Here is a 27,722-nt window from a genome sequence, read left to right as displayed (position 1 = left end):
CTAACTGGGCGGGTCGACAATAGTTATTTGTATAGTAGCACTTTGAAGTATTCAAAGTGTCTTGCATATTGTCATGCTGGCAACAAGCCTGCAAGCTAAGTTAGCATTATCTCCTACAGCAGAGGCGGGCAATTGGGAGGGACATCACCTTGCTTAAGGCCAAATTTATAGCACAGCCTCTTAACCCTGTACGTTACACCACCTCAATTGTGGCTACCTAAGAACTGCCAACCTAGAAGTTTGAAAGCAAAGTGCAAGTAGATAAATAGGTACCGCTCTGGCGGGAAGGTAAATGGCATTTCCGTGCGCTGTTCTGTTCGCCAGAAGCACCTTAGTCATGCTGGCCACATGACCCCGGAAGCTGTACGCCGGCTCCCTCGGTCAGTAAAGCAAGATGAGCGCCGCAACCCCAGAGTTGTCCGTGACTAGACCTAGTTGTCAGGGGTCCCTTTACCTTTAAGAACTAGAGAGGGGCTACCCTGGGCAGTTGGCATTTTGGCTGGCATCTGTCTCTCTCGGAAGACAATGGAGGAGTGTGCCTTTGGGGGTGAAATCGAACTGTTGGAAGGTTACAGCACCTGTTGTGGCTGTAGAGACCGATGCAGGAGAGACATGTTTTCTTGCAACTGGAGCATCCGGTTTCTTCTCTCTGCGCTCCTCCCAGCAGTCATTCCTCCTCTGGTCCCTGCCATGAATACACATCTTGACTGTCTCCAGGCACTACTTCTGCAAGAGTCTCCCACAGGGCGGTGTTGACCTACCAGCCTTTGTGTCATGTTTGCAAACATCTTTGTAACACAGAGTTGGTCTGCCAGTATCTCACTCCTCCATGTTATCATGGAAGGACACTGTCATCTTGTTGAGCTATCTAGTTGTGACGAGTCTTTTACAGCTGATGAGATCAAATGCCTTCGCCAGGTCTATGAAGGCGTCTCTGCTCTCAGCATTTCTCCTGCAGCCAGTGCAGTGAGGAAATTGTTTACCTCTGAACTCCAAAGCCACGTTGTGACTCGGGATCTTGTCAGCGAGTGAGTGTAATCTGAGGCAAAGTCTTTCCCAGTGGTACTCAGCAGGGAGATTCCATGGTAGTTGTTACAGTCATGGCAGTCACCCTTATTCATGTTGAGAGTCACAATGCTGGAGCCGTGCATGTCTTGTAACACTCTGGTATTCAACTAAAACAAAAGGGCAGGTGGAATAATGTCCCACTGCACAACAAGCCTCCCCCCCCCTACTCTGCTTGCAAATACCCTGCACGACCCCCAAATCTGCCCCTGGTTCCCCAGTCCTGGCCATGAGTTGTTATGATCTAAGGTGGTAGGAGGTTCTTCATTCTTACTATGGTTGCTCATTATTTTTCCGGTGGTGCACTTATAAAAATGTTCAGATATGAAAGCTTACATGATTTCCTCATTGTGGTAAAATTCCCTTATTTAAAAAATTATGTTCACTACTTGAATCTCAAGTAAACCCTTTCTATTTCTGTTTCCCATTCACTGAAAATAATTTTCTGTTTTCAACAGGTTGTCCAAGAGGCTCTGGATAAAGCCAGGCAAGGCCGCACCTGCATTGTAATAGCTCACCGCTTATCAACAGTGCAGAACGCGGACAGTATAGCAGTGATCCAGAACGGGAAAGTCATAGAACAAGGAACACATCAACAGCTACTGGCTGCAAAAGGAATCTATTACGCTCTAGTCAATGTTCAGGCAGGATCAGCCCCTGCATAAATTAAAACAAAAGCAGAATATTGCTAAAGCTGAATTCACTTCTTGAGATGGCGATTGCAAGAGGCACTACTTGTATCATCACCATATTAAAGAAAATAAACCAGTATTGGCGGATGGGCTGAAGTGCAGCAAGGCTTCTCAAACCGAAGCTTTTCCTATCTCGATCCATTTTCTGCACTAGGGTGTGCTTACCTTTCATTCTCAGCTGTCTAGAGACACATGTTTGCTGTCCTTTTTCAAAAGTTACAGTTGTTTGATCACTCCAAGGACTTTGCTTAAAAATACACACACCTGAAAGTGAAAGAATGAGACAAGCCCTCTCTTTCCTTGCACCCTGGAAGCCAGAACTACAGACCAAGAAGATATGTTGACATCTGAATGGCTAATTGAAGCAAGACCAACTATTATTTACTAATTTAAAAATGGACAATTGTGCCGGAGCAACACTGGTGAGTACTCTCAAAGCCAACCATTTTGGATTCTCGGTGAAAAGGGCTTTATGAAGTCTCAGTTGGTGATTGTCAAACTTCCTGGATTGACCTTGAGATGGCTGAAGTGGAAACCTCACTCCACTGTTGTTTTTAATGAAGCAGCATTAAGCATGTTTCTTTATAGCTTCCTCACAACATACTGGGAAGCAAATCTACTTGTGTGGCTGTTTTCATTTGAGACTCCTGAAGAAGACCATAGAGCCCGACCTAGCTAGACTGTCCCCCTTCCCACAAATGGGCCAATCAACAGCAACTGCCTGTGGGAAAGAGCCTTTTTAAGCTTTGTTGGGCATTGCTACACTCTGTGGTAACAAATCCTGCAGTTAAACTAAGAGCTGCATGAATAACTCCCTTCTGTTCTTTAGTAGAGGACTCCAGCTTCTAGTATTAGAACTTTTCTGTCCGCTTTCTCCAGAACATTCCTAATTTTTATACACAAAATATATCCCTTCCTACCCACTTTTTCTTCTAAGCTAAAGCCCCCAAATGTTGTCACCTTTCATAGAATGATGGAAGGGAGCTCAAAAGTCATCTAGTCCAATGCCTCTGCAATGCAGGATTCTCAACTAAAGAATCCATGACAGATGGCCATCTAACCTCTGCTTAAAAACCTCCAAAGGAGGACAGTCCACCACCTCTGAGGGAGACGGTTCTACTGTTGAACAACTCTTCCCGCCAGAAAGTTCTTCCTGATGTTTAGTCAGAATCGAAGTTGCTCCAAGCTCCTTTATCATTTCAGTTGCTTCTCTCTGCATCATTTCCAGGTCCACAATATCCTTTTTGGGATAAATGACTGGATTTTATAGTTTACCACTTTTTTTATATTGCTTTTCATTAACTGACAGCTGCATTGGGTAGTTTCTTGTGGAAGAATGGGGTATAAAGAGATATGTTTTAAAGATAAATACCCACATTAAGTGTTCTGAAGAATTTAAGCACCATATGGGTTAGGGGAGTTTGACAAGTTTGACAGGAGCCTGCCTGCCTTCTTCACAATGAAGTGTGTATATGTACATACAGATTAATCAAGCCAACACTGTCTTTGATGTGGTTTTATTCCAAAGAGAAGAAATTACATAATTGATAAAATTATGAGGGGGTGCTTCGTTTTAAAATGCTAAGAAGGAAGTCCTGAGAATTTTGTGGAGCTATACGCGTGAAGCAACAGTGGTATACATACTTTCTAATAATTACCATATATATATATATATATATTGCAAGCTTTCAAGTACAGTTTCATTTAATATTCTTGGTTTGGAAAATAAAAGCAAAATTTTAAAACAAGTTTCGCACATGATCATTCTGTTCAAAAGCCTTTTTTAAAGTGGTGGTTTTTGAGTTGCAAAGATCCCATCACAGAAAATAGAACAGTAGTGAAGAATTACATAAAGCAATAATCCCAATACCTATCGTGATTACTTTACACCAGGGGTGACTAACGGCCAGCGGGGGAGGGGGGGGGTTACCCAGCCCCAAACCAAGTTTTTCTGCCATTCTTTTTTTTTTAAGGTAGAAATAGTATTGGGGTCCAAATCATCCCCCATCACTAGACTGATAATTTGATGAGCAGCTGGGTGCTTACCTGCCTGAGAGTGTGGCAAGTGGGGTGTGTGTGTGTGTGTGTGTGTGTGTGTGTGTGTGTGTGTGTGTGTGTGTGTCCACTGCTGGCAAGCCGCTCATGTAAGGCTGGCCAAGGGTGATTTTTTTTGCCCATGGTCCAGAAAAGCTTACCCACCCCTGCTTTAGAAGCTAAAAATTCTAACAGCCATGATAATCATCCTGTCTAGAAAGGAATCATGATTCATAATCCTTGCAAAGGCTGCTCTAAGGCACAGAGCATGTGTACCATTTTCTGAACTACCACTGATTCGCTCATGTTTTTGCATTGCTGAGGCTTGGTTTAATATTGCATAGTTTCTACTAAGAGTTTGTCATTTTGCATTGCTGTTGCAACATTATTCAAGGAAAACTATTGCATTGTTATTGCAGTAAAGGTCATTATAAAAAAGAAGAGTTTTGCATTCTCTCTGCCTATGCTCAACCGGAAAGTAGCTTACCTAGTTGTAAACACTCCTCTTGGCTTAAACTTTCCTTCCTCAAGTGTACAGGATACACAGACATAGTAATTGCACAAAGCATTAAAGGCACTATATAGTGTCAGCTTCTTCTCTACAGCTGGGCTGTGCTCATTAACTTGACCATGTCCTGTAAACACTGGAACAGAATTTGACACAGATTTTCTGCATCCGTCTCTGGACATGACTTCCAGGTGGTGCAGGCCACAACAATCCTATCAGTGGAAATGTTAAAAAAAAAACAATTGTTTAGATAAATAGCATTCTAAAAATCAACACAGATGTTCAGTTGCATATGGATGAAGCTGCTGAGTACCCAGATAATGCCATTGTGATCTGACAAGGTGACATAGGTAAAAGGTAAAGGTACCCCTGCCCGTACGGGCCAGTCTTGACAGACTCTAGGGTTGTGCGCCCATCTCGCTCTATAGGCCGGGGGCCAGCGCTGTCCGAAGACACTTCCGGGTCACGTGGCCAGCGTGACATCGCTGCTCTGGCGAGCCAGCGCAGCACACGGAACGCCGTTTACCTTCCCGCTAGTAAACGGTCCCTATTTATCTACTTGCACCCGGGGGTGCTTTCGAACTGCTAGGTTGGCAGGCGTTGGGACCGAGCAGCGGGAGCGCACCCTGCCGCGGGGATTCGAACCGCCGACCTTTCAATTGGCAAGCCCTAGGTGCTGAGGCTTTTACCCACAGCGCCACCCGCGTCCCGACAAGGTGACATACTATACAGCAATTCTGAATACTAGAACAATGGCTTCAATGTAAAGGGTATGAGTATGCAAGAACCGTTTACACCCTTAGCTAAAATGTCTGGATTTCCAGGCCCGATTCAAAGCACTAGTTCTGACTGGACCTCTTAGTATCTCGGGGGAGCACTTTCCCCTGTTATCCCCCCCCCCCCCAGCACAAACACGCTATCCAGTGAATCACACTAGGTCATTTTTATATTACGAAGTCAACTGTGAATCCAGAATCAGTTATCTTTCTCTACTAGCACATTCAGCATCATAATGAATACCACGGCAATACTAGTATTTCACAGCAATGAACGTATTACAGTATTACCAGGACAGGAACAGAAATAGCAACCCCGAGTTCTCCTTGAGATGCTTGTTGTACTACTCATTCACCCTTGTTTCCCCCCCCCCTTGAAGGACATTTCCCCCTCCCATTCTTTAGGGTTGCCATACGTTTGGAAATTCCAAGATGTACAACGGAAGACTCTAGTCTGAAGCAGTGTCTGGGCGGAAATTGGGAAAACGTCTGGGAAAATCTGGACATATGGCAACCCATGTTGGCAGTGTCATTTTTGCTGCTGGTGATTTTTCCTAAATACAGTGGTACCTCAGGTTACATACACTTCAGGTTACAGACGCTTCAGGTTACAGACTCTGCTAACCCAGAAATAGTACCTCAGGTTAAGAACTTTGCTTCAGGATGAGAACAGAAATTGTGCTCCAGCAGCGCAGCAACAGCGGGAGGCTCCATTAGCTAAAGTGGTGCTTCAGGTTAAGAACAGTTTCAGGTTAAGAATGGACCTCCAGAACAAATTAAGTACTTAACCCGAGGTACCACTGTAATAGCAAAAAATGTCTTTTTTGAGATTTGGTAAAAAAGCTCAACAACTTTGGGTAAAATTCACCCCCCCCCCCAAAAAAAAGAAAGCTCAAAAACTTTGTCAAAAACAAAAACAGCAACCCTATGGCAACCCTACATTCTTCCTCAACCCCTCCTTTTTATTTGACAAAAATATATACTGAAACCAGTTGAAGTGCTGGCTGTGAGGGCAGCCTGTGATCTCTGGTTTGCCTACTGAAATACTGCCAGGGCTGATACTTTCACTGACGATGCACACAGAGAGAAATGCAGAGAGCAGGTATAAGTTGTTGAGTTAGGGCTAAGAGCATCCTCACCTGTCGTCTCTAATTCTGTAGAAACAGCCGTAGCCCTGGTGCACCATTGGAACCACAGCTCCCCCGATTCTCGTGTAGCCGACAAGGCTCGTTGAAAGCACAAAGTTTCCACCTCCCCCGCTGCGAATTAAAAAGAAACACGATTACAGAACGAATCGTTTCCATCCAGAATCAAACAAACACACGGGGCTGCTTTCCCTTTGATCCTTAGCAAGCTACACCAGAGGAAGTCAATGCGCTCTCATCAACATCAAAGCATTAAGAGAGGTTGCCGTAGGTCAGACGGTCGGTCCATCTAGCTCAGGGTTGTCTACACTGACTGGCAACAGCTCTGCAGGGGTTTCCCAGAGACAAAGAGCTGGAAGGGACCACAGGGGTCATTGCAGTCCAACCCCCTGCAATGCAGGAATCTTCTGCCTAACATGGGGCTCGAACCCACAGCCCTGAGATTAAGAGCGTCATGCTCCACCAACTGAGCTATCCCAGCTCGTAGGAATCATTCCCAGTCCTACCTGGAGATAATGGGAATTGCAAAGCAAAGGAAGAGGAGGAACTAGCTGGAAGGTGGGTGGAAGTCCTCTCTTGGTCTGCATCCTTCCTGGTCCAGCAGCAAAGACTCAAGAAAGCACCAGGTAAGGACATTTTTAAAGGGAATACTGCTGTTCTCCAGGCTCTTCTGGAGCATCTGGGACTGCTCAGCCTACAAGCAGTTAGCCTTGGCACCAAGGCAACATTATCAGCTGCTATAGTGGGCTGTTACTACTCATCCTGTTTCACCTAGTCAATTCTGACAAATCTGCCATGCTGGGATTTGGTGCGAGATTTGCTGATGTGTCCCACACTCCCAAAGGGAAGCGGGTGGCGCTGTGGTCTAAACCACAGAGCCTAGGGCTTGCCGATCAGAAGGTCGGCGGTTCGAATCCCCGCGACGGGGTGAGCTCCCGTTGTTCGGTCCCTGCTCCTGCCAACCTAGCAGTTCAAAAGCACGTCAAAGTGCAAGTAGATAAATAGGTACCGCTCCGGGGGGAAGGTAAATGGCGTTTCCGTGCACTGCTCTGGTTCACCAGAAGCGGCTTAGTCATGCTGGCCACATGACCTGGAAGCTGTCTGCGGACAAACGCCGGCTCCCTCGGCTTATAGAGCGAGATGAGCATGCAACCCCAGAGTCGTCCGCGACTGGACCTAATGGTCAGGGGTACCTTTACCTTTACCCCACTCCCACCTGTCAGACAAAGGCGTAGCATTTTAAAAGGTACCTTCTAGAGAAAGCAGGATCTGAGAAGAGTTCTGGCACAGGAAGGCTGTGCTCCTTTGACAGAAGCAGGAGACCTAAAAGATGACGGTCAAATCCTATAAAGAGAAATAATAATCCCAATAATCCCATGTGGTTTAGATGTACTGTACGGATTTCTTACTAGCTGCTTGTCTCAATAGCCAGCTGTAGATTTTCATAGCTCTCTGTGCAAGAGACCTGCGGTGGGAAAAGTATGGTTCGAGCACTTTGGCAATCTTTAATTGGTTCAAACTGTGGGAGGCAGTGGAGGACAGAAGTGCCTGGCGTGCTCTGGTCCATGGGGTCACGAAGAGTCGGACACGACTAAACAACTAAACAACAACAACAACAACAACAACAATTGGTTCAGCCTATTGGCCTCCTGATTACAGCAAGAGCAGTGGCCAAAATGGATTGGGGATTGTGCTCATGGCCATCTGCAGGGATTTCTCAATGGTGTGTGTGTGTGATAAATACCGCAAAGAAAATATGCAAATTAGCACAGAAGAACAGGTCTACAATTTCTGATAAATACGGGGTCTGGATGGTGACAAGGCCTAAGTAGGCCTGGCCTCTGATTAACACACATTCCAGGTCAACTCCTGTTTCCCAATGGGTAAATCTGCTGTCTCTCATAGTGATGTCAGGTGATGCTGTGCTTTGCAGTCCCAACTGTTGGGACATCAAAGTGCAGCACAGCAATGTTTGAAGGCCTTTTTCAAGCAGACTCAAGCTGATCCTTTAAAAATCTCCAATTTTCAGAAGTTTAAGGAGCAGAATGAGGTCACTTCAAAGAGCAGCACTGGGAGGAAGAAACGGTTTCCATTATATGCAAACTGCTCCTCTGTCCTTCAGCAAGGTGCACTCTGACCACCCATCATCACCTGATGGGCAGGTGGGACTACATTCTGCTCCAGCAGTGGAGTGATCAGGAGCCCATTTTAAGCTTCCAGTTGTTCCTGTCATACATGATGTAAAGTTTTGGGTGGGTAGGCGTGATTTCCTCAAAACAGCTTAGCAGGCCAAATCAGGAGGCCTGATGGGCCAGGACTGGTCTGCAGGTCAGCAGTTCCTGACCTCTGTCCTGGAGACTTTCCTTTTAAAATGAAAGCTGGGCATCAGAGAATTATGGCACATGGGGGAGGTTAACTAGCCGTCTTGCCTCCTACTATGGATGCTCATGAGTTTGCTAAAGGGGTAGCAATGACAGCAGTTTATGCTCTTAGGAGGCAGAGCTTGCCGCCTCCAATGCATGGGAGGGTGAATTAATATGCCACATTTTCAGCTCGGTTCAGCAATACAGAGGTGGAGAGAACACAAATGCCAACTTATCGCAACAGAAACATCCCTTGGCAAGCATCAAAAAAAGGAAAGTACCTTTTCCATTCTCGCATTCTTTCATCAGTTTATTGTGCTTTGCAAATGCCTTCAGCATAAGCTGTTTTCGTTGGCCGAGCTGCAGAAAGTTAAGAAAACAAAAATCATTTGAACGGACTGTGGCGCCCAACAGAATAAAACTGAAGACTCCTCCCTCAAGCAAGACGCAGGAGGAAAAATCATACATGCCTGCTGTTCCCCTCTAAGCCAACTGAAATTCTTCCTTGTCGCCGTTTATGACCTGCAATCCCCGGGCAAAACGAACACTTTTAGAGTTAATGCAACAACTTAGGGCACTTGTCTATTTAACAATACATCAGCCAGCAGGAGGGAGTCACTACCTTTTCATAGCTGTGTCCTGCAGAGATGAAAGGCGAACCCATACACAAACAGTGAGCATGCATTGTTTTATTAATTATCAGTACGTGCACTCAGTCAAGTCACGAAGGTCTTATCCAGGTGGCATTTGCTCAAAAAGCACTACAAAAAAGAAAATGCAGCACACCACCTGATCCATACCTTATGCCTGCTTCCTTGCTATCTATTATAGCTATGCTTAAGGAGTGTCAGGACAGCAGGACCTACTCCATTGGCATAGCAGACAGATGAGCTGGTGTTTCTTTCCTCCTCTCCCCTTAACTGTTAGCTGCCATTTCCTATGGTTGCAACAGAGGGAGAGATGGGAAGGCGGGTCCATCGCTGAGAGATCAGCTTCACCTCCTCCTCTCCCCGAACTGTTTCCTTTCAAGCTGATCATCAGAAGAACTAGCTAACCATCAGAGTGGATCTCTGAATTTGCTTGTTTTCCTCAATGGGACCAGGTAATGCTTAAATATCCATATATGCTAAATGAACAAAACCTTGTTTTATGTTTCCCCAAACAGCCCAGTGAATAAATGTGGAAAAGACCCTTCAAAATGGCAATGGAAAGTGACCGCAGCAAAACTGCAAGATGCCAAACTAAAATGGGCACCGAATGAGCCCTGTAAAAAGGGATAAGCTTTATTACACCATCTCTGGCTGTTTGTTTTGCAACAATCCTGCGGTGTGAGAAACCTGAACAGAGCCCTGTGGGATTTCTGCAATGTGAAATCCTAGCTTCCAAGTGCCCAAACCGTTCAGTTAATAGTGGATGAATCCAGAGCTCCAATGCTAGCAAAACACAACAGTACAGTGAACAGAATGAAAAGCAGGAGGAAGAAAGGAAGACCCAAAAAATGGTAGAAGTGAGATGGCCGCCTTATTTCTCTGCCAGATTTCTAATTCTTACCACTTGATAGCAAACCGCAGGAGAGAGATCTATCGCTGCCCCACTTAAAAACAAGGAAATCAAATTCCAGTGAAACAATATAGTTCTGCGTTTTAAAAACAACAACAAATGGCTACATCTCCCATGGTGAATGGGTTCTGTCTTAGGTCTCAAGTTGTGTGTCTTACATAATATGATTGCTTTAGTTATCTGTACTCTCTGCCATGAAGAAAGCTGGCGAATGGGCTGTATGAGGCAGCAACCAAGATTTAACTACCAAAGGAACATAAGGGCTTGTGTATCCACTGGATTTGAACCTTTATTACAAAAAGGCTTGAATAGACAGCCTTGATTCCCACATCCCGGCTACTTTTCACAGCGACAACACAAAGCATGCAGAATTGGAAATCCTAAAGTACTTATCGTTATCAATGCTTACAGTAAAGGCTGGATCTACCATGGATTTGCACCATTCAACAGCTTCCATGGTGCACGGTCTCATAGTCTCTGTCCGGCCATGGTAAAAACGTCTGGTCATAGCAGTTTCATAGCAGCAACCTGGGCTAGAAAAGAATGTTAGGACAATTACAAAAAAGGAAGCTCCCTTTCCACTTGAATGAGAAAGTATCCAATTGTGCAAGCATGTTTTAAGGAAGTAGGGGAGAGTAAAAGGAGACAGGCAACTTGAAAAGCTTATTCATTATTATTTTTTAAGCTAACGTAAGTAAAGTAAGATTTTCCCCAGGGCAAGAACCTTCCATTTTCAAGGGCAAGAACAGAAGGTGAATGCATGTGAACCTTTAAAAGCAGCAGCGTAATCACAGTGCATTCGTTTATTTATTATATTTCTGCCTCACCCTTTCTCTAAGTAGCTTATGGTGGATTACACCGTTTCACCGCTTTCATTTGATCTTCAAAGCAACTCTCAAGTTGGATAGGCTGAGACTAACAGGCCGCCCACTGTGCTTCAAGACAGAGAGAGTATTTGAACCCAGGTGTGGACCAACTCCTGCAAAGTTGGTCATATGCAGCATGGCTATTGGGGGATGGGGGGATTATCACATAGGCACAGGTAAAGACAGTGGCAAAAAAAATTGCTTGCTGCTTAGCACAACATTTCCAGCATGGTTACATGCAAGCCACTCTAAATGATTAAATGATGAGTGACCATCTGCATTTATCATTGGTCGATGGAGTGTGCAAATAATGGGGGTGGAAGAGAGGTTACTGGAGGTGTAGTGAGGGTATATTAAAGATCCTGCCGATTCAATGTTTTAGCAGAAACCCATATATGAAAGAACCAATCAGACTAACTGATCCAGAAACATGAAGGTAATGGGACTTTTCAAGCCATCAACACAGTGTGTTTGTGTGTGAGATCTGTGCAGGAGCTCTCACAGGAGTGCTGGACTGGATTTTGCTGGTGCAGCCGCCCAATCTTCCAATCTCCCTGCCGGCACTTTTACGCAAGCCTTTCTTGGTGGTGAAGTGATTGCTTCCCAACAAAAACAACAACAAAAAACACAATTCCAAGCATCCAATATTTTAATGTAGCTGTGACTGGGGAACAAGGTATCACAGCGGAATACTGACTGACACCGTCAAAAATGGCTGGGAGTGGGGATAAAACACACCCCTCACAAAGGATCCCAATCCTCTCTGGCTCCTTGGTGTGTGTTTGTGAGGGGCCTTGCCCCATTGGCAGCTATTTTTGGGGTGCACTTACTTTACTTCCACCCTTTGATGACTACCTCAATATGTACTTACAGAGCAGTTCCTACTGCGACTGCTTTAAAAGCATGTATACCAAGGCAGTAGTCAAAGCCCCGATGTCTCCCTACAGAGCCTCAAAATCCTCCAGGGACATCCCACTTTGCTTAGGAGGTCCAAATGCACCCCATTGTATTTCAGGCTTCATTCAAAGTGGCAGCACACTCTCTTGTATAGGTATTTTTGGGTAAGATACTAAGGATCTGCTCTACAATTTACTTCATTTAGGAATCAACGTATTCAAAGTTTTTTGGTTCCACGCGATCAAATTTTGCCTAGATAACTTTTTTTCCTTACTGTCCATGACGTTTATAGTACGCCAGCTGGAGAGCAAGCTGAACAAATGTATCGGGATGCAACTGCTGTTTCTTGATCAGCGCTTTGCCGAAGGTTGTAAAGGCGTAATTCACCACCTCTATGTCAGACACCTGAGAAAAACGAAAATGCTGTCACTACAGGAAAAAGGGGCGGGAACCCAAACCCAAAATTTCAACTTCCAAACTCTACACAATTACGCATATTGACTATTCTATTTCCTCCTCGCCCTCCACACCCCTTACATAGCACTATTGGATTCAGGTGAAAACAGGAACTCGAATGCATTCGGATCTTACCCTTTTTTAAAAATCAGCCTTTTTACAATGCAACCCTATGAAAGTCTCCTCAGAAGTAAGCCTCATTGAGTTAAACTGGACTTGCCTGGAACTAAGCAGATATAGGACTGCAGCCTTAATTAAAGGGGCATCCTAGATTAATTGCAGGTAGCGGGCACCATCTAAAACCAAAGGAAGTATGCTATTTCTTTCAAAAATATTGTTTTCATCATTTACCAGTTTACGTAGCTTTAGAGCTCACGTCTATGCAAGTTTACTCAAAAGTAGGTCCTATTAAGTTCAAAGCATGTGTGCACGGGATTTTAGCTCTAATCAGTTAAAACCAATTTGATACAACTGACTCGTTACTTTAATCAGGTTGCAATAATTTACAGACACAAATAAATTGCTGTCGGAGAGAAGGAGGTTTGTACTAATGAGTTCTGAAAGCTCTAACGTTTAATCAACTGTGCCTGTCCCAGATATCATTCTGCTTTGAGAACTCAGTGAAGCTGGTCAGGCAGCTAACCTGCGACAGGTCTAAATAAAGGAACCCATGTCTACAGAAAAAGATGCACAGAGAAGACATACCTGCTTCTCATACTGTTCCTTAGAGTGCACAATGTTGTTTAGAACTTTCTGATCCAACCTGAACACAAGTTCCTCTGGCCAGGGGATATCCCGCACTTTGTCTGGTCCCTGTTTTTCATTTCAAAAGATGAGAGAGAGCAGTCCCAAGATTTATTTCCATAAATGTGAGGATCTTATTATAAACTGGCATAGGATAGGATGGAACTGTAAATCTTTCATACCTTCCACCTTCCCTCCGACTCAACCACCTTGGCATCGATGTAAGAACAGAGGACTACCAAAACCATGGCATCTAGAGGAGAATGCTGAAACATTCGCAAAACAGAAATGACTGTATTAGTGCACCATAAACTTGGGGCTAAACTTACTGATTTTGATTCTCTGGCTTTCTCCACAAAGAGACTCTCAGGGTGTAACACCAGCAGTGTTTTGTATTGCAATGATAAACCACAATAAACCAGAAGGTCTGGCTTATCAGAAATGAGTAAGCGTGCTGGCGAACACTGTGCAATTCCTCCCACTTTGCTACTCCCATAACAAGAGAATCTTGGCTTTCCTTTATGTCTGTAACAGTGATTACGTTTTGTTGCTCCCTAACGAGCCATGATCCTTAGCCAACCTGAAGCCATGTTTTGTTGTTGGTTTTGCTGACTAGGGAGTAACAAACCAAGGCTTACTGGTGTATTCCGTTTGCACCAGGGAAGACAAGGTGGGACTGTTCAGTCATCATACTGCCCTTTCTAGATAAACCACACAGGGCCTGAAAATCTGGTTTACTGTTATGTGCAAATGCATTCACTGAGAGTTTCCTTCATTATGTTATGCTTCTTTTTTATTCAGTATTTAGCTAGCCAGCTCAGACTATAAAGCAACTCCTTTATAAATTGTTATTTATTTGAGGTATTTGTGAAAACAGAGTGCTAAAACAGAAACTGCTGTTCAAAAAGATACAACTCCTTTTTTACCACCAACTCCCCCCCCCAAAAAATGTAGCATTTAAGGAATACAAAGAATCGATGGGGCCTCAGATAAAAAAACTCTACTTACATCACAGTTTGAACCCAACACTCCATTTGAGAATATAATGAGGTTGTAGGATTTGTCTCCCCAGCGTAGCGTTGGATCTCCCAATAGAGCCAAAGAGGTGATCTAAGTCAAAAGTTAACATTTAAGTTCCAAAAGAAAAGCCTGCAATGTTACCCTTGACAAAAATTGGCAAAAATTGAACAGAAGATCAAAATGAAATCATACAGTTCCCGTATCACTTGGCTGCATCTAAGGGTGAAATGAGACAGCAAATTCCCGAACTGCCCTCTGATTCCTCCCCACCCAGAACTGGCTTCTGCAGGGGCCATTCATTCATTATAGAACAGTATGAAACAGTTTGCACATTAATTTGCATTATTTTCCTTCTCTCTCTTCATTCTTTTTCAGTTTTCTTTCAAGTCACTTAGACTGTAGATAGACCACTAGTTTAAACTAAGTGCTTCAGCAGAAAGGTGGCATTTTGATGTAGCAAAGAAAGAACAGACTAACAGTTGCTCAAAATACAGTTGTACCTCGGCTCCTGAACGCCTTGGGAGTCAAACGTTTTGGCTCCCCAACAATCAAAAACCAGAAGTGAGTGTTCCGGTTTCTGAATGTTCTTTTGGAAGCCGAACACCCAGCGGGGCTTCCACTGCTCCTGATTGGCTGCAGCAGCTTCCTGCAGCCAATCAGAACCCACGCTTCGGCAGTCGAATGTTTCAGAAGTAGAACAGACTTCCGGAACGGATTCTGTTCGACTTCCAAGGCACGACTGTACAGTTCTTCTTCTCATTAGCTCTTTTCGATATAGACCAAAGCATTGATTTACACGTATGTGTAGAGTGCTTTTGCCTGTATACACCGGTATTTTATAGAACTAAATATTGAAAAGGTTGAACTGGAGATGCCATTCTCCCAACACAAGCAAATGGTCCTCAGCCACGTTTGGAAGATGTGTTTCCTGACCGAAGTGTATTATTAAACATTACAAGCACTTGCCCCCCAAAAATGCAAATTAGCCCTAATAAATGACCACAACACTCCCACAGTTCAGTACTACAGTTAATGCCCAACAATCTTTTTGTTGCTAATCAGTGTTTTCCCTCTTTGCCTGTACTCAAAAGCTGCCTGTAGAAACCATGTTGCTATATAACCACTGCAAGAAGCTAAGCTATAAAAGGCATGAGGATTAATTTTGATGTTTAATTCTGATGGTTGTTTTGTAATCATTACTGTGATCCTGTTTTAATATTTTCGTTGAGTTGGGGACTGTTTTTTATTTTATCAGAGTTTTTGTTGTATAGCATCCAGCTGCACAGGTCTCGTTCTCTCTCCCATTTGACATGCTTCTGATTGGGATGGAAATTTCTTTTGGTCTGAGCGAATGGCCGTCTGGCCTCTCGTGATACATGCTACCTGCTCGGGAGCATAACTGCTCTGCAGACACTTTGGTGTTGTGCACCATGTTCATTTCCACTGTTTACTTGTGACATGCTGCAGTTTGTCCTGTGAGCGCAGGAGCAGAGATTATTTAGCAGAGGGTGGGATGTGCCAGCTTTGTGTCGACAGTGATACTGCCGGATATGTCCCATCTTAAAACAATATCATTATATTAGGGTAATTGATGGGTGGAGCGAAACCTACAGCTTTGAGCACAACACGAGGTGAGCCAAATGTTTATTTAACACGAAGCAGGTTATTAAGAACTGCGCAGAATATGGAATCCAGCAATCCATAATTACCTCTGTATAATTTTCAGGTGTAGCTTGAGGACTCAGTTCATCAAGGGAGACTACAAATACACTGCTCTGTATTTTTTCCAACAGGGACAGGTTCTTTGGATCCAAGTTTATAAGATAGTCGCGTGTCTAAGAGACAAGTGTAGTCATGATTAAACATCAAAAAACACATCAATCCAGGCAATCACTGCCCTCCACCACAAAAAGAAATGAAGTGTACCAACCTTTGCCCATGGGGTTCTTTCCTGAGATGTTAAGGCAGACAATCCTGGCCCTTTGGGTTCATTTTGGCATCTCTCTTTGATGTAGGAAAGTTGCCTTGAAGGATTACAAATAAAAAATGAGAAATTAAAGCTAGTTAGTAGTCCAGATGCAAAATATCAGTTAAGGTAATCTCTTATGCCTGTGATTATCCAGAACTTGAAACTAACTAATTCAGGTTCCAGTGTCCTATCAGCTAGGCCACCCTGTCTACCTTCATATGTCCACATGCTTTCTCTCAGACCCCACCAGGAGTTTAAGATGGTCTGATGAATTGTTTGCATGCCTTCTCGGAACTCATTTCAGATTCATGCCTTTTACAACTATAGTATACCTATGGCAAAAACTACACAGAACTACTCGTTTCCCACTCATTTTCTAGGAGGCGCACCTATGCTCAGTGGATCTTGCACTGTTTCTCTGTGGAAATATGTCCTTACAGGTCAACATTCATAGTGCAACCACATATGTGTTTCTCTTTTCTAGCACGTTCTTTTTCGCCTTGATTTTTTTTTTTAAGTAATATTTTAATTGCTCTCTGAAGCACGCAGGTTGTAGTGTTGCCTTTTCAGAGAAAAGGAGATAGAGGTCAATGGTTGTTTCTGCAGTAAGGCCCTTTAATGCGGCTGGAAACAGAACAGAGTCAAAATCTCCTTTTCACCACCACATTCACAGATACCATGAATGGAAGAGATGGTGGTTTTCAGGAGATGGAGCACAAAAGATTGAAAGGAGAGGGATAGCTGTGGCAGCAGTGGCCCTTGTAGCAGCTGCTGTCTGGAAGTTGTCATCCCCTCCTGCCTTTCCCGCCGCACATTTCTCAACAGCCCACGCCTATTACCTGTACACTTAGGACACTCTGGGGAGAGGGCAAATGGCAGCAGCTGCTGCTATAACCGCTCAGCCCATCCAACTATTCAGAGAAACCCAGAGAGGCACCCAAATGGCATCCTGTTTTTTAAGCCCAAAGTTGTCATTTGAATTTAAAACTATGGTTCAATATAGCACTAGTGTATTGAGCAGCATCCACTGCCATGGATGAAACTCCCACTGAGCCAAGGTCTCTTGCAGTAGTTTGCTCCTTTTCAGCTTTCGCTTCTTTTATTAATTCCTGTTCACTACACTTGGGAAATTAGTAGTGACTCACAATGCAATCAGTTTCTTTCCTTTTTTCATGAGGCTGGAGAAAAGTATTAGTTTTATTTCTTTTTCTCTTTTCTTTTCCTTTCCTTTCTGAAATCAGTAATTGAAGCCTGTTCCCATGGGGAGCAGAAGCCGACTAATTAAGAGGCAATTCATCATGAGTCCCCCACGTATACTGAACAGGAAACAATAAGAGGAGCAGAAACTTCAAGGAGGAAATTTTTAAACTCACAGTAAGCACTTAATAGTGTCAATATCACTTTGCTACAATTGTTTTTTTGCGATAAAATGCAAAGAAAAAAAATGTCACAAATCAGTCAAGACAGAAAACACTGGAATGCAATGATCTTTTAATGACATAATTTGGATCCTCCATAAAAAGTGAGTGAATAACGGATAGGAATTTTAGAGGAAGGAGTTAATGTGAAAGAAACGTAATACAGTTGTACCTTGGAAGTCAAACGGAATCTGTTCCGGAAGTCCATTCAACTTCCAAAATATTCGAAAACCAAATTGCGGCTTCTGATTGGCTGCAGGAAGCTCCTGCAGCCAATCAGAAGCTGCGGAAGCCCCATCAGACATTCGGGTTCCAAAAGAATGTTCCAGGGCATTCTGGATTCAAGGCACGACTGTGCAGCTCATGATGAAGTGGAACTCTATCAGAGTACAGTCCACAAAACACTACTGCCATGCAGATGCCATTTATTTCAATGGAGCTTGCAAAACTCCTTTGAAGATGTATAATCTTCCTTGCAAAATGTTCCCTCAGTGATCTCATGGAGACATTTTTAGAATACAAATGTTAGTTTTTAACATGTTGTGTAACTCACATTAAATCTACATAGAAACAAAGTAACAGAAACAAACTTGATCATTGATTTTTAACTTGTACTTATTGTAAATATACCTAGAAATCTCTGGTGGGCTCAATAATTGACCATCGTGTACCGCATCAAATGCAAAAATTCGACCTTGGCACAAGACTATCAAGTGAGATGGGGATTCACCTTCACTGTCTGAAAGATGAAAAAGGAAAAAAAAAAGCCTGTGAGCATGATGCAGTCACTGCAAAATGCCAGGTAAGGTGCTGCAACAAATAAAACCAATACGAAAACCTCTTTTAATCATTACCCATTTCAATGGAGAAATGTGTTTCTCAGTCCAACACAAGTCTGCGCTGCAAAGATAACTGAAACAGAAAAGCTCTATAGCATGATGTGACAACACAGCTGAATATTTAGGATTCTCTGCAATGTTTACCTCTGGAAAGGAAGAAATAAAACATAGCAGGTGTTGGGTGCATTTTGTTTTATCTGGATGAATACTGCAGTGATTTCCAGCGGATGCTTGGACACTTTGATCACAGCAATACATTGGTAACTAGAGTATTTTTAAAAATATCATTTTCTTAAATGATATGAGCATTAGCATCCACACAAACAAGCTCGAAATACTGTGTACTCTTATCAGAAGATGGGTACACAAGTGGGATATTAGTTGGCTAAACTGGTCCAGGCAGACAGGTGTACACCCAGACGAGCTTTGAGGCACCAAGGCAAATTGACCTCAGTAGCTAGACTTGTTTGTGAGAGTATTTGGCTGGGGTGGAGTGTTGGGGAATTTGACCTGAGACAAAAGCCACTTAAGAGGCTAGTGGGAGGGCCTCTCAAATCTTCAGAAACTGTCAACAAGCACTTTTAAGACTCCCAAATAATTATTTGCATTCCCTTATGTATACAGTACTCCTTTAACAAATCAGCAATATTATTTTAAAATTTATGCTTTGTCTAGTGGCAGAGTTCATCCCACACCTAGGCCTACTATCCATGTTCCTAAGGCATTCTGAGTGAATTGGTAGCAGTGGATTTAAAACACACACACACACACACACACACACACACACACACACACCTGTGTTTATATAAAGTGAGGATGAGGGAACCAGTACCCCTGACATGCTAATCTTCACTGTATGGCTTTCTCCAAATGCTGAAGGCCCACACCTTGTTACTCTGTTCTTCGACTGTTAAGGTATTTTTGTTTTGTGGGTTCCACCCATTTTGTTGAATCTATACAATACTATTTAGTGTTTTGATCATTACAGCACTTTTAAATGCTTCACTTGTTTTCAAAACTACATATTGTGACCGGCCTCAGGACTTTATGGTAAGGGGCAGGTAAGCAATATTACAAATAAACATGTGAGAGAGTTGGCTGGTCCTCAACCGTTAATAACGTGGTCCAGGTTACAGGCTCTTTCCTAGAGATGAGAGGAAGTGGAAGCAACTGCAGATGGACTGAGGGGACAGGTTGATAGTAAAGACGCCAGCCCACAGAAGCAGCCCTTGTGTTGATCTAGAGAAAAACTTCTCACCTTTGAAGAATGGTCTCGTCTTTCAATAACCAAGGGAAGAAAGAAACGAGAGTGAGTGTTTGCTTTCTCCCTAATCGCTGCCTCTTCCAGGAGGGGGATGGGAGAGTTCAAAGGTTCTTGTTAGGACATGGGAACATGGATCTGACTTGAGACATCTTCATTCCTACAGCTCAGTGTTATTGCTGCTAATGGTCTCTGCCCCTCGGCCACAAGCCCACAATTAGTGCATACTGCCCTAAGTAGATGGCACAGGTTTATAAAGAAGCAGGCAGATCATTTTACCTTCAGGAATGTTACATGAAGGAGGCATTCTCGGTTTGTACATTGCAACTACCTACATATTGGCATTACTGAAGAGAACAGTGGCAACAGGGCATGTTTTGCAGAGGCAATCAAATAGGGTGTGCCTATAAAGATTATTATCTCACCAAGAGCTTCATACACCTGTCAACAACATTCCTGGTGATTGTGTGTTCAAGTGGATGAAGAGAGGCAACTCAGCATCAATGTAAATGTAACATTGTCAGTACACTGCTTTACTGTGGCATTGATTTATATTCCCTGAAACCTCTTGCACTGATGGCTTTACTGGTGGGAAAGGCCTCTCCATCGGCTCACCAGAAAGATGAGCAACTTTTGTCTCCTTGAATTGTTTCCATTCCAGCTGGACATTGCAAGAACTCTGTAGCTAAGAACTAGTGCAACTAATAACTAGTGTCCAAGTTTGTTTTATATAAAATAGTTTCACAACTACTTTTATTTTTATAGACATTACAATCATTGCAATTTAATCAACCTACTAGCGTTCACTGTGACCAAAGTACAAACATAATTTAAAAAGCTTTTTTACTGTCAACCAAATGAGGCCAAAGGAAATCCACCCTCTTTTCAATTAGATTTATAGATGTGACCGAACCTTTTTGTTCTTATGTAGGACTGCAAGATCCTGTTACTGAAGGTGCTACTGTGCTTTGAAGAGTTGTACAAAAAGTCAAATCTTGTGGCTTTTTAGTGCCAAGATACTGCAAAGACCATGCTTAATTGAAGTTATCCTTTTAAGTAATTTTTACATAGGTTACAAAGATTTCAGTGGGACTTTTAAGGAAAAAGTGACTATTTGCCTCTGGATTCCTACACTGCAGATTAAACCTTACTGTAAGGCCAGAAACCAAACAATAATAATGATTCTTAAAACCAGAGCAGCAAAATAAATGTACTTGTGAGCCCTTTTGTATGCAATGGATGCTATAATAAACATGCTTTGTTTAAAAAAAAAAAAATTCTTCTAATCTAGAAAATCATATTTTTTTTACCTGTCCTGAAATAATTGGCAATGGAATCTTGTGTAATTCCTGGAATCTTGCAGGTGCTAAACAACTTTCGAAACTGATTCATATCCAGAGGCATATTGCCCTGTTTATGTGCAGGCAACTTTTCTCTGTAATAAACACAACAATACATTGTTAAGACACTCAAATTCTGTTGAAAAGAATGTGCAGCAAACCCAGGGATAAGAAGATACCAGATTTGACACCAGGAAGGAATCTTTCCCTGATTAAATAGGCTAGTGTTCTGAACCCTTATACCATTTTTCTACAGCCCATGAGAAGAATCACTTACCTAAGTCAGCAAAGCTATCTGCTCATCAGGAAACACTAGTGAGGTGTCCTCTGTTCTCTCTTTTTATGACAATTACAGCCTCATATTGTGCATGCTAACTTGGATGCAGTGCCGTACAGTTCAATGGGACTTACTCCAGCCTGCAGCCTTAATCCACAAGAAGCTGATATATGTTTGAAGCAACTTACATTAGGACACAGGTTAGGACTTCCAAGACACGGACACAGACAGTGCAATCCTATACATGTCTGCTCAAAAATAGTCCCATTGAGTTTACTGGGCTTTACTCCCAAGTAAGCACGTACAGAACTCCTCAAACAATCAAATGGGACTACATTCAGCAATGAACATTAGCAGTATTTACACTCCCACCCAAAAAGTGACCAGTATCATCCTTATATATAAGAACTAATACATGGTGCTTTTAAGTTTCTTACGTTCTCAATAGTTCCCAGAATTTCAAGGTATGCCATACAGCAATGCTTCCTCTTTCTATCTGAGTCCCTTCTTTGGGTGGCCAGTAATGTTCGAGGTAAGGGCCTGGCCCTCCAAAATTATGATAGATTTGTGTTGGTAAACGTGCATCAAGATAGGCCACGTTCAGCCACCATTCCTCCAGCTGAAAAGAAACAGCAATTAAGAGCGTAAGGAGCCTTGAGCACAGTTTTGACAATTAGATTTGTCTTCTGCCGAATGGCCTCAGGGCAAGCATAGCTTCATAACTGGCACTGGCAAAAGTAGTTCTGCACATCAAGAGAGGGTTAGGAATATAAGGATCAAGCAGCCGCCCTCCATGCCACACAACAAACAATATTTGAAAGTAAAGGGAGACTCAATTTCTGATCTGGCATGGGGGATTCCTATGCAAAGAATATATATATATATATGCGCCTAAAGTAGTTATTTGGATCAAACGTTTTCCTATTTTAAATTGCTTTTCGTACGCTTACACAGAGGTCCTTGCATGCTCCAAGCAATGCGCTGACCACATATGCCTGGTCCAACTATGTGGAAATGCAAGTGGGCTTTGGCTTTTGCTAACATTTCTAGCCGTTAAACCTTACTTTTGGTCAACAATGAACATGTGGACATCAGACATTTATCTCATGTTTACAATCTATAAATGTAGCGCTCTACATAGGATTATCCTACACCTGAAGTGTTTTTTGTTTTGTTTCTAAGTATCAGGTGCTTGAATTTTCGGAAGATATTATGGCATTTAAAATTTCATGTGAAACTGTCTCCATTTTCTAAACCCTGATATAGGTCTCTGCACAATTAAAATAGGAAAGAAAAAAGGATTTCCTTCTGTTTCTTAGACATGAAATGGTAAAATATCACAAACCAGGAATCCAGTTTAAGAATTATTATGTAACAAATATTTTTTTAACTCTTCTTCAATCAACAAATTTAAGACCAAAGCAAAGCAGCCTGTGCTTGAGCACATTAAAATGTTTGTTCCTGCATCTAGATGGATCCACAATACAATTAAAGTGAAGCACTGGTCTTATGTTAATTTAGGCTGCACTCCTATACACACATGAAGTCCACTGAACACAGAGGGACTTCTGTAGAGAGTAAACATGCATTGGATTGCTCTGCAAGACTTATTGACTTCAGCAGGATGGAAATCAGAATATAGTAATTTTGATTAACTGAACTGGTGGTCTGGTTATTATGCATTTGTGCTGCTTTTCCACACATAAAAAGAGGGTTTTGTCCTGAAAATTCTGCTAGAATGTGTGGTTCATCCCACAACATGAGATGAAGCAGTATAAGTAAGGATCAAAGTACTGAGTCAATGACTGATATTTCCAAGATATAATCCTTGCACCCTTTTCTTGTCTTTCATTAGAAAACTGATTATCAGCATGAATTAGCAAAACATGCAAGCTTTCTTAAAACATACCCAGTTCCTCTTCACTTTAGCTCTTTCAACTAATTTTTGATGTAGCTCTTTTCCAATCCCATTTCCAAATCTTTTTACTATGTCAGAAGTTCTTTGATATTCTTCTTGATTTAGGAAAGGTCTCACTGCAAAACACAAATGTTTAGTTAAACAAAAATGTTCTGAACCTTTTTATGACTGTACTTCCAAGTTGCATTTATGTTCCAAAGTTCAAAATCAGTGTGCAGAAAACAAACAAAAAAACCAACTGCCACGGCTGACAGTATCTGTAAATAGCTATTTCTTAACAGCTGAATGATAATGAGACAAACACAGTGCAGGTTCATACATGCAAACCCATCTCTCTTTTTTAAAAAAATAATTTTTATTAAACTTTCCATTTAACAATCCAATCATATCACATTAGTTATTCCAAATTATACCAATACATATCTTTAAGTCCAAATATTTTGCCAAATTTTAAATTTTTGTTGGGGGTTCCCATGCTTCGAGTTCAGTAAGGGTCCAATCACCTCATATTTCTGCTGCTTTTGGTCATGCAAACTCATCTCTGTAGTACTAAATGACGGCTTACATGTGCAGAAGAATTGTTATAAATTAATAACCACAAACAAAACTTCCATTACCATCCAGTATCAACTGAAACACAATGTTATTGGAATGGACAGAGTTTGCACATGTGGCTTAGTTAACAAGACTAAGAAGATGCCTGGGTGAATTACGGTAGCCTGTAGTCACTACACTCTCAAAGTAAAATGGAAAGCTCACATTGAGCCTGAACAGTAACCAGTGTTCAGTAGATATATCATAGATATAAGGTATTGTTTTTTTCCTTTGAGAAGGAGTGTCACCACAACTAATCCCGAGAAGATGAAGAGTGAAACAACATGGTCAAGTCCTTTGGCAATATTTGAATATTTTGCCAAGCCTATATTTTAAGTATAACTGAGCTAGGGCTATTTCTGTACTGTAAAATCTGCAAATTGCTCTCCTGCCCTTTTGTCAATCAGAATAGAGCCAAATACCATGCACACCCTATTCCCTGGCTAGGTTTCAGATTATTACACCTGAAGAAAAAACAGTGAGCCATGGAAGAGTCAGGCAGCAATAATCACTCAGTGATTATCCACCATTGCTAAATTGTGCTGGCAAGCCTACATCTATTTACCAAGTCTGCTTGTTTTCTATTGAACTTCTTTCAAGTGTGCATATTGTCAGAGACCTTACACTGCAATTCTAAGGAGCATTCCAACAGACTGGTATAGCTTGTAAATTGACTCTTAAGGACACAGTCATTACAGTGCTTGGCTGGAGAAATCTGAGGCTATTTGATTCTTAGGCCTATGAAACTTTTAATAGATTAAACTTAAAGGACACAATGTACAATGACAACTTTATACATTGGCACAAATGCCCAATGTTTAGGAAGATATTCAGTGATAGTTGGGAATTATTTTTATTCAGAAGTGTTGCTAAAAAAAAAAAAAAGTATGCAAGTCCTCGGTAACAACCATTCTTTTCTAATAATGTTTCATGAAAAATGAAAACTTACAACAATAAGGGTTGCAAGTATTAATCAACTACGGCTTTAGTTGATCAAGCAATCAATGGGAGCTAATTTTATTTCCAACCAAGGTATCCAAACCCTAGTGGATACAACCCATCTGATTTTAAATCGTGAATATAAGAGATAAGGTTACAAGGAACATTTTTTCAAAAACTATATGGCTTGTAACAGGAATAAGAAAATATTTTTTCCCTTCTAGTAATGACTGCTATTTTTTGGCTTTAAAACTGTAACATCTCATAGTTCTTTGGGTATTTCAAACAGGTATTATAGTTTGAAACACTAGACAATCTAGACGATACACAAATTTATTTACATTTACTCAGAAGTAACCCCCACTGAGTTCCATAGTACTCTCTTAGGCTGCAACCCTATACACAATTACCTGATAATAAGTTCTTTATTAACATCTTAATTATTGTTTCTAAGCATGGTGTCACTTACAGCTTCAGTATATAGAAATCTGCTGTACTTTGAAGGTTGTTTGCCTTGGGTAGGAACCAAGTAATTTTAACAAGGACACTGTCATGGTTTCAAGCTCCTCCCATTTGACTTTAGAAAGTGCAGAGTTGGATAACGCTTTACAACCTTTGCACAGTTCAGTGGCAAACATTTTTATTGTGACTTCATGTGCTTTAAATATTGAAAGCATACTGGTACATTTCGTGCTAACTCTGCAAATAAAGTAATGTATTATAGCAACTGTGTTTCAAACTCCTTAGTACTTTCAGACTCTTAACATGCATGAAGTTATTTGACTAAGCAGACAAAAAGCAGGTTATTCTTTCCATGTTACTTAAGTCTTTACCCACAATAAACATTAACGTTTGTTTAAGACCTGAATCGAGGTACTTCCTTAAAGATTCGTCAAGAGCAGGAACGGGCAGTGAAGGGAGTGAACTCTGATACTGAAATGTACGCTCTTCGGAAGAATCAGTCACTTGGTTTTCCATGACGATCTGCAGAAAAGAGTATTTTTTAAGAAAAATAAAAATAAACAGACTCCTATGAACTGATTGCACTTCCTGATCTGTCGTTAATTCATTTTACTTGGGTCATTTACAATATAAACTTCTCCCACGATCCAAGTCGATTTGAATGTCCCTGCCTGTTTAAAAACAATCATACCTTTTACTCCAGAGACTTCACGCTCTCCTTCTGCTGGAGTGCAAATCTTCTACAGACCTTTTTTTAAAAGTCAAAACTTCAAAGCTATTCCCTCACAGCAAATCTTCTAATCTGTGGGAACGGGAAACAGAACTGCAAGTCCTGGGTGTGCCTAGTGAAAAAGGTATTAATCCCGCCCTTCTGAAAGATCATACAGTGGACTCTCGGGTTGGGAACATGATCCGTGCGGGAGGCACATTTGCAACCTGCAGCGTTCGCAACCCGCAACCCGCACATCTGCGCATGCACGGGTTGCGATTCAGTGCTTCTGCGCATGCGCAAGCGCCGAAACCCAGAAGTAACCCATTCCAGTACTTCCGGGTTCGGTGCAGTGCGCAACCTGAAATCGCACAACCCGAAGCATCTGTAACCCGAGGTATGACTGTAATCTAGAGCAGCTCTCAATGCCACTGAAGTTGATAATGATATGCAAATTTAAGTACAACCAAACCACCTTGTCCAGCTTATGAATTATAGTAATTAATGTATAGTAATAATACATCATGATCTTAATATCATACTCAATTGGGTTTACCCAACATGTGTTTTCCCTCCATGGTACATGATACCTCTTAGTGACAACCTTACACTATATTATTTCAATCCCTGCCCTTTGTTTACCACCAGTAGGTTGTTGTGTCAGAAGTCCAGAACAAGCCAGTCTTTACTGATTTTTGTGAAGCATCTTGGGCACCCATGGCAACAATGTTCCCTGACTGTGTGCTCTGCCTGCCTGGCCCCTTTGCAAAAGGTAATCTAAAATGCATTTATTTTGCAGGGCGATTGAGAAACACACACTTCACTTTCTTCCCGAACCCTGACAACGTTGCTATCATTTCTCGTGCATACACCGTCTAATACGCCCTAAGTGCTTCCCAAAAAGTGAAACTACAAACAGAGGCAGCTGACAGCTTACGCAGGCTGCATATACACACTGTGTGTTGAAAATACATCCCCCCCTCCCAAATGAACCCCAAGAACAGTCGTTCATTCACGGACCTACCATCCGCAGCACCCTTAACAAGCCACGGTTTCCAGGATTTTTTTGAGGGGAGGGGAAATGTGCCTTAAATGTGTAGTAGGCAACCCTAGTTTCGCAGTCAGGTGCCCTGCGTTCAAGTTGCAGCTGGGGCTCTACAGTAAGCAGTTGCAGGGACAGTAGTGGGCTAAAAAAGTTTTGCTGGTGGCGTCAGCCCTAGCCCAGGACGGCTTACTGCACAGCAAATCAAGAACACAAAACTCTGTCACGCTCCGTTGCGAACTTTGCCTGTTTTCGCGTTATTGGTTTTTTTTTTTTACAGAATTCATCGGGCTGCGCTTTGCAAAGCGTCGAGTTTGTTTACCTCTGGCTGCTGAGCTGCAGAAACAACAGGAGGCGGCTTATGGGGTGGGGTGAGGGAAGGAGACAGGGGAGCAAGCAAGGCCCCCCAAAAAATCAATTGCGGGGCGCCCCCCTTTCTGCGGGGCTCCCACCCCACCCGGGCGCCCTCCTCCTCCTCTTCCCACAGCGCTGCGCTGCCTTCCCCTACCTGAGCCCCGGCGCCTGGCAGGCCGCGCTGCTTGCTCGCTTTGCCGCTCGGAGAGGCCTCCGCGTAGCAGTCGGGGTCTTCGCCGCCGCCCGTCCCTCGGCCTCCAGCCCAAACAGTGAAGCCGGAGTTGCTCAAGCGGGAGCGGCGGGAGGCGGAGGCTTCTGCTTCTTGGCTCGCTTCTCCTCTCACCTTTACCCCACATCCAGGCCTGCTGGGAAGGAGGAAGTGCCAGCGCCTGGCGGGGCTTCTCCAAGGCGGAGCGCGCGGTGCGCAAGGCGGGTTGGAGGCCGGCCTTGGGTCGCCTGGGCTGGGGCAGGGCC

At 42.7% G+C, this 27,722-nt stretch overlaps 2 protein-coding genes across 8 annotated transcripts in view; one reads left to right on the top strand and one right to left on the bottom strand.

Moving 5' to 3' along the window:
- The window catches only part of ABCB1 (ATP binding cassette subfamily B member 1), a 56,308-nt gene extending 52,803 nt beyond the window's left edge, over positions 1–3,505 (top strand). For all 6 annotated transcript variants that reach the window (XM_077936900.1, XM_028751484.2, XM_028751485.2 and 3 more), the window contains exon 28: positions 1,524–3,505. In XM_077936900.1, the coding sequence (XP_077793026.1) occupies positions 1,524–1,730 (207 nt within the window). In that variant the 3' untranslated portion in view covers positions 1,731–3,505. The remainder of the gene's footprint in view (positions 1–1,523) is intronic.
- On the bottom strand, positions 3,259–27,722 carry CROT (carnitine O-octanoyltransferase). 2 transcript variants are annotated; one of them, XM_028751486.2, is made up of 17 exons: positions 27,403–27,722; positions 25,545–25,665; positions 23,140–23,264; positions 21,668–21,849; positions 20,924–21,048; positions 18,144–18,252; positions 16,057–16,150; positions 15,836–15,961; positions 14,115–14,216; positions 13,289–13,372; positions 13,068–13,175; positions 12,181–12,311; positions 10,553–10,676; positions 8,865–8,943; positions 7,471–7,564; positions 6,215–6,334; positions 3,259–4,511 (listed from the first exon to the last, which is right to left on the bottom strand). In XM_028751486.2, exons 2-17 carry the CDS (start codon positions 25,657–25,659, stop codon positions 4,391–4,393), a joined length of 1,839 nt encoding a protein of 612 aa, XP_028607319.2. In that variant the 5' UTR covers positions 25,660–25,665; positions 27,403–27,722; the 3' UTR covers positions 3,259–4,390. The 2 variants fall into 2 exon arrangements, with proteins under 2 accessions (XP_028607319.2, XP_028607320.2); XM_028751487.2 differs by lacking the exon at positions 27,403–27,722 and adding an exon at positions 25,835–25,982.

This window comes from Podarcis muralis, chromosome 12 (assembly GCF_964188315.1).
Source record: "Podarcis muralis chromosome 12, rPodMur119.hap1.1, whole genome shotgun sequence".
Taxonomy (NCBI): Eukaryota; Metazoa; Chordata; class Lepidosauria; order Squamata; family Lacertidae; genus Podarcis; species Podarcis muralis.
This window is presented reverse-complemented; position numbering and strand designations above follow the sequence as displayed.

Bases quoted from the DNA above. Each gene is read 5' to 3' on its own strand.
- CROT (XM_028751486.2), bottom strand. From the start codon at position 25,659: ATGGAAAACCAAGTGACTGATTCTTCCGAAGAGCGTACATTTCAGTAT. The intron at 21,850-23,139 runs GTATGTTTTAAG...GTTTCTTTTCAG, and splicing joins CTAAAGTGAAGAGGAACTGG to CTGGAGGAATGGTGGCTGAA. The intron at 12,312-13,067 runs GTATGTCTTCTC...CGTTTTTCTCAG, and splicing joins AGGAACAGTATGAGAAGCAG to GTGTCTGACATAGAGGTGGT.